The sequence below is a fragment of the Lithobates pipiens genome, unplaced genomic scaffold (genome assembly GCF_037356315.1).
Source record: "Lithobates pipiens isolate NorthernLeopardFrog02 unplaced genomic scaffold, aLitPip1_a1.2 Scaffold_18, whole genome shotgun sequence".
Lineage (NCBI taxonomy): Eukaryota > Metazoa > Chordata > Amphibia > Anura > Ranidae > Lithobates > Lithobates pipiens.
Window position 1 is genome coordinate 171322400 of NW_027507758.1, and position 6000 is coordinate 171328399.

The 6000-nt window shown below is 38.0% G+C and overlaps 1 protein-coding gene across 10 annotated transcripts in view; it reads left to right on the forward strand.

Moving 5' to 3' along the window:
- The window catches only part of VIT (vitrin), a 185738-nt gene extending 181048 nt beyond the window's left edge, over positions 1–4690 (forward strand). For all 10 annotated transcript variants that reach the window (XM_077486386.1, XM_077486387.1, XM_077486388.1 and 7 more), the window contains one exon: positions 2917–4690. In XM_077486386.1, the coding sequence (XP_077342512.1) occupies positions 2917–3095 (179 nt within the window). In that variant the 3' untranslated portion in view covers positions 3096–4690. The remainder of the gene's footprint in view (positions 1–2916) is intronic.
- Positions 4691–6000: the final 1310 nt, after the last annotated feature.

A 6000-nucleotide genomic window follows, 5' to 3' on the forward strand; every position in this document is an offset into this window, starting at 1 on the left:
AGCACAGAGCCCTGTGTTTTCTAACAACACAGGGCTCTGTACATGAAGGGAGAAAAATCAGCCACACCAAGTAGTAAAAGCAACACACATTATGCATTTTTAGGCACACAGCCCCTTGATTGCACCTAGATATTAGCCCCTTCCCAGCCAGTGTCATTAGTACAGTGATAGTGTATAGAATTAGCACTGATCACTGTATTAGTGTCACTGATGTTGTCAGTGTCAGCTAGTCAGTTAGTTCCCACCCAGTATCAGGTAGTATCAGATTGCCTGCCGCACTATCACAGTCCCCACAGTCTTCAGTTACTAATCACCACCATTACTAATTTTAAATAATAAATAAAAAATCCAGTATATATACACCATTATTTGTAGATGCTATAACTTTCACATAAATCAATCAATATACACTTAGTGGGATTTTTTTTACCAAAGACATGTAGCAGAATACATTTTGCCCATATTTTTTATTTATTTGTTTATTGCATGTTTTATAGCAGAAGGTTTTTTTTTTTTTTTTAAAGTCAGTCTTTTTTCATTTATATAAAAAAAAGTGGTAATCAAATACCACCAAAAGAAAGCTCTATTTGTGTCAAAAAATGTACACATTTTATTTGCGTACAGTGTTGAATGACTGCACAATTACCAAGTAGAGCAATCCCGAAAAGCAATAAAATGCCCTGGTCATGAAGGGGGTAAAAAATTCCGGAGCTTATACTTCCACTTTAAAATGTCAGCATTGTAATAACAGTACAAATGTCAGTTATGTTTGACAATCCAATATAAACTTACTTGAAAAAGTAAGTTTATATTGTGATACAATGTCTTTCACTTTCAATGGCACACCAACACACTAAGGAAACTCTGTGTTGCAGCACACTGTAATGCACTACTAAAGGTGCATTCTGTTGCATTTATGTGAATGTGCTGCAAGCTGCAGCATAGATAATGCACAACATAACAGCACACCTGAATGGTAATATCTAAATGGGGGCCTAGATTTGCCATCTTTCCCGGGGATTCTCCCGGACAGTCCAGGTTTTGGAAAATGTGAAATAGGAAGGGGGAGCACCCACAATGACACATCCGTAATGTATCAAGGGAAAACAAAGAAGATACCAAATAGATATCAACAGGTCAGACTTTTGAGGCATGGAAGCAAATAGGAAAATAGGAAAAAAAATATTTTATTGAAAAATACAATATCGTAACAGTGTTCAAAACAATATAAACATCATATAAAATGATATAATTTGTACATTGAGCCCTTGTGTGGCGCATCTACGTGTTTCGTCATAAAGGCTTCCTCAGGACACTGAAAGAGGTTCAAAAGCAAGAGAGAGCAACAATAAATCTCAATAAAAAACTAAAAACCCCTGTGCATTGAGCTGTCTCCCAGGGGTATGCCTTCATTGTCTCCACAAAATTACTTTTACCTTTAGTGTTTATATGCTGTTTGGCCATACTATGTGTCACAAGCATCTACTAAACTTCATGTGGATGGGATTATGTCCTCTATTTGCCATCCCCATTGATGGTAATATACTGACTGAGACTTTTTTCCTGCCCCTGCTATAAGCAACTATCAATCTTTGTCTGTAATCATCAGAATGTGCCACTTGCTGTCCACTCTATCACAGCATATTTGACTACTCCATATATTTGGATCTATCCTGGTTGCTATGAAATTTGTACTTGAGGCGCATCTCATTTGAAGATAGTGAGATTTATTGTTGCTCTCTCTTGCTATGTCTTTGAACCTCTTTCCGTGTCCTGAGGAAGCCTTTACGGTGAAACGCGTAGATGCGACGCACAAGGGCTCAATGTACAAATGATATCATGTTATATGATTTTTATATTGTTTTGAACACTGTTAGGATATTGTATTTTTCAATAAAATATTTTTTTTCTACTTTCCTATTTGCTTCCATGCCTTAAAAGTCCAACCTGTTGATATCTATTTGGTATCTTCTTTGTTTTCCCTTTGTTTTGGATCATGTGTCTAGGTTTCAGTCCACCTGTGTGCCTGATAGGAGGGTGAGGGGACACTATGTTTGCGGCATTACTATTCTCTTTGGAGTGCCCAAAGGTGTCCCAAGTCTGTTACAATCCTATCAGTGGTGGTTGGTGTTTTTTTTGGGGGGGTAGCAAATAACCACTCCCCCTGGGTGGTCCATGGTGACGGCACTATCCCCCAACCGCTGTCTGCCGGTCGGTCCCCCACTTATCCCATCTGGGTGGCGGGTTGCAGGAAGCGGCTCCGGGGTCCTTTGCTCCAGCGCAGCAGACCAGATCTAGGCACTAGGTGTCCAACAGGATCATCTGACGTTTTGGCCAATCGGGTAATAGGTCTCCCGACCCGCTTTCTGATTGGCAGGGAGGAGATTTAGTGTGAAAATAGCGAATATTCATTCCCTATTGTCACACAACTGGCTGGGATCCACCCTTCACGTGCTTCATAAAAACACCCCCCTCCATTGGAATCCATAGTCCAGTGCCCTGTATGTAGATGGGGGGGGCAGACACATGGACAGGGGGCGCGGTGCCCATGTGCCCCTAATAGATGGGCCACCACTGAATACCTATACTGTATAGTAAAAAAATAATAATTGCTGTGTGCCGTTAAAGTGGCAACCCTAAAGGGGCCTCAATGATGAAGAGGAGTAGCAATACACAGCAAAAGGGAAGCTCTGTCAGTTTTTTTTTATTGCTGTCAGTTTGATAGCTGTCAGGCTCCTAACACATATCGAAATACAATACATTTTTCTTTTTAGAAGAGTGGGAAAAGAGTTAAAACCTCTGACCGCTTTACTTACTACTTAGCTGGATTCTTTATCTTCAAATGTGAATTAAATTACTTTTCAAATCATGCCTATGTAAAGAATTCTGCTATTAACGTTCACATTTTATTCACAGGGGTCATTGCATATGCTGTTGGTATCGCCTGGGCGGCCCAAGATGAACTGGAATCCATTGCTACAGATCCAAAAAAAGAGCATTCGTTCTTTGTGGATGAATTTGACAGTCTCTATAAGTTCGTAGGAAAGATTATCCAGAATATTTGTACAGAATATAATTCTCAACCAAGAAATTAAAGTATGTGTTGGTTAAAGTGGTGTCATACTGCTGGAATAACACACTTTCTGGCATTGAACAGAAAAACTACAACACATTGGGGGTTATTTACGAAAGGCAAATCCACTTTGCACTGAAAGTGCACTTGGAAGTGCAGTCGCTCTAAATCTAAGGGGTAGATCTGAAATGAGGGGAAGCTCTGCTGATTTTATCATCCAATCATGTGCAAGCTCAAATGCTGTTTTTTATTTTCCTTGCTTTTCCCCTTTGGATCTAAAGCGACTTTACTTCCAAGTGCACTTTCAGTGCAAAGTGGATTTGCCTTTAGTAAATAACCCCCATTATGTATTAATTTAGAGAGGTTTGTCTTTCACTACAAATATTCTTGTGTCCTAAATCTTGATCCAAGACACGCTAATGTTTTCTTTCCACCTGTATGTTGCAGCCATAATCCACACTTAAGGTGTGAAATTAACTGAAAATATGATCATCACAGTTAGACATTCATATGGCAAATCTTGGAATATTCAATGTACTCTGGCTATGAAGTCAGTTGGTATTACCTGACCTATCGGCCTGCTTAGCATGCAAAAATAAGACTTTATTAAAACGGGTCACAGGCAGTATTGTTACAGAACATTGACATCTATGGTAGTTTTTTCCAGGCTTAGCAATAAAAAAAGCCCACGTTTAACATAATTGTAAGTATTGTACTGTCATTATGTTATTATCCAATACTGCCCTCTAGTGTCAAACTACTAATATACATCATAAGAACAAAGCTTTATTTGCAAAAGCTATCCCAAAGCATCATATCTTTTAAAGACAAGGATATGTCAGATCAGTTTTTTTTCTCTTCCTCTTTTATTATGATTTATTCATATTGGTGGATTCACACTGCAAGTAACTTTGTAACTGAAGAAAAAAAAAATGATGTTCGTTTGATGCAAGAGCTATTTTCTGCTCTTCCATAAGTGATGATTTTGTAGTTGCCTACAAAGAAATCTAACAACACAGTGCCATGAATTTTGGTCCTCATAGGGTCACATGACACAGTTCTAAGCAGTTGTATAGAATCAGCAGAACTGTATAAAATGCACATTAAATCCAAGTTTTAGAGGGGGGAAAAGTCATGAAAATCAATATAGCAAATCAGTAAAATGTTTTAATTTTTTTTCAATTATTTTGTATATTTTAATAAAAAAAAATCTTCATATAAAAAAAAAATCTGAAAAACGACATATTTCAGTATAGTTTGTACAGTTTTAATATTATTCTATTTTTCATTATATAATATAGCATTTATATACAGCTAAAGGTGTTTCAGTGCCTCGTATACTGTTCCTTTACTTATAAAATTGTTTTGTATATAAGAAAACTTTTTCTACTTCAATTCTGATGCAATAGAAGTGCCGAGTTTTTACAACACAATCAATGTTTGTGATGTATTAATTGTGAGACAGATAGCAATGATTACTGTCAGTTTCAAAGAGCAAATATTTTGTGGGTTAATGTCATCCAATCTGTTTCTATCACATCATAAAGTAATTTCCAAAAATAAAAAGTTACAATATTACTGTGTTATTGCTGGAATAAATGCCCCTGTACTGTAGAATTGTCTTTGTAATGTCATGTTTGTGTCTCTTAGTTTGAACACTTTTCACTGCTCACAAAAGTTATTTTGAAGAAAATGCTTTTGTTAAAGAATGTATTTTTACTTGTTAAGCCCCATACACACTATCAGATGTTCTGCTGATTTTTGTCTTCAGATTTACCAAAACCATGTAGTGCAAGGGCCTGCCTGATTGCATACAAATTGAAACTCCTAAGGTTTGACCTCATATTAGATGGTTTTGGTAAATCTGAAGACAAAAAATCAGCAGAAAATCTGATAGTGTGTATGGGGCTTTAGTCTTTTTGTAACCACTCTGATTTAAACGTGTTGTGAAGCGAATAAAGCCAAAGGCCTGATTTACTAAACATAAATGCACAAGAAACCACTATGAAGATAACAGTTACATCTGCAGTAGGGGTTCTCGTGATCATGCGGACATAATTGCTTATAACGTTCACGATCCTTTATCTGTACTTTATATTCTGGTGAGGAACACTGAGGAATGTGCATGTTAAGATCCTACTCTGAATTGGAAAAACAAACTATATATACAAGCAGCATACAGTATCTCACAAAAGTGAATACACCCCACACATTTGTGTAAATATTTTATCATATGTTTTCATGTGACAACACTTTGCTGCAATGTAAAGTAGTGAGTGTACAGCTTGTATAACAGTAAATTTGCTGTCCCCTCAAAATAAGTCAGCACAGCCATTAATGTCTAAACTGCTGGCAACAAACGTGATTATGCCCGTAAGTGAAAATGTCAAAAATGGGGCCCATTTAGGTATTTCCCCTCCCCAGTGTCATGTGGCTTGTTCATGTGACAAGGTCTCAGGTGTGAATGGGGATCAGGTGTGTTAAATTTGGTGTTATCGCTCTCACTCGCTCATACTGGTCACTGAAAGTTTAACATGGCACCTCATGGCAAAGAACTCCCTGAGGATCTGAAAAAAATAATTCTTGCTCTACATAAAGATGGCCTAGGCTATAAGAAGATTGCCAAGACCCTGAAACTGAGCTGCAGTGCGGTGGCCAAACCATACAGCGGTTTTGCAGGACAGGCTGCACTCAGAACAGGCCTCGCCTTGGTCAACCAAAGAAGTTGAGTGCACGTGCTCAGCATCATATCCAGAGGTTGTCTTTGGGAAGTAGACGTATGAGTGCTTCCAGCATTGCTGCAGAGGTTAAAAGGGTGGGGGGGTCAGCCTGTTAGTGTTCAGACCATACACTGCATCAAATTGGTCTGCATAATGCACAAGAAAGCCTGCAAACAGTTTGCTGAAGACAAGCAGACTAAGTACAGG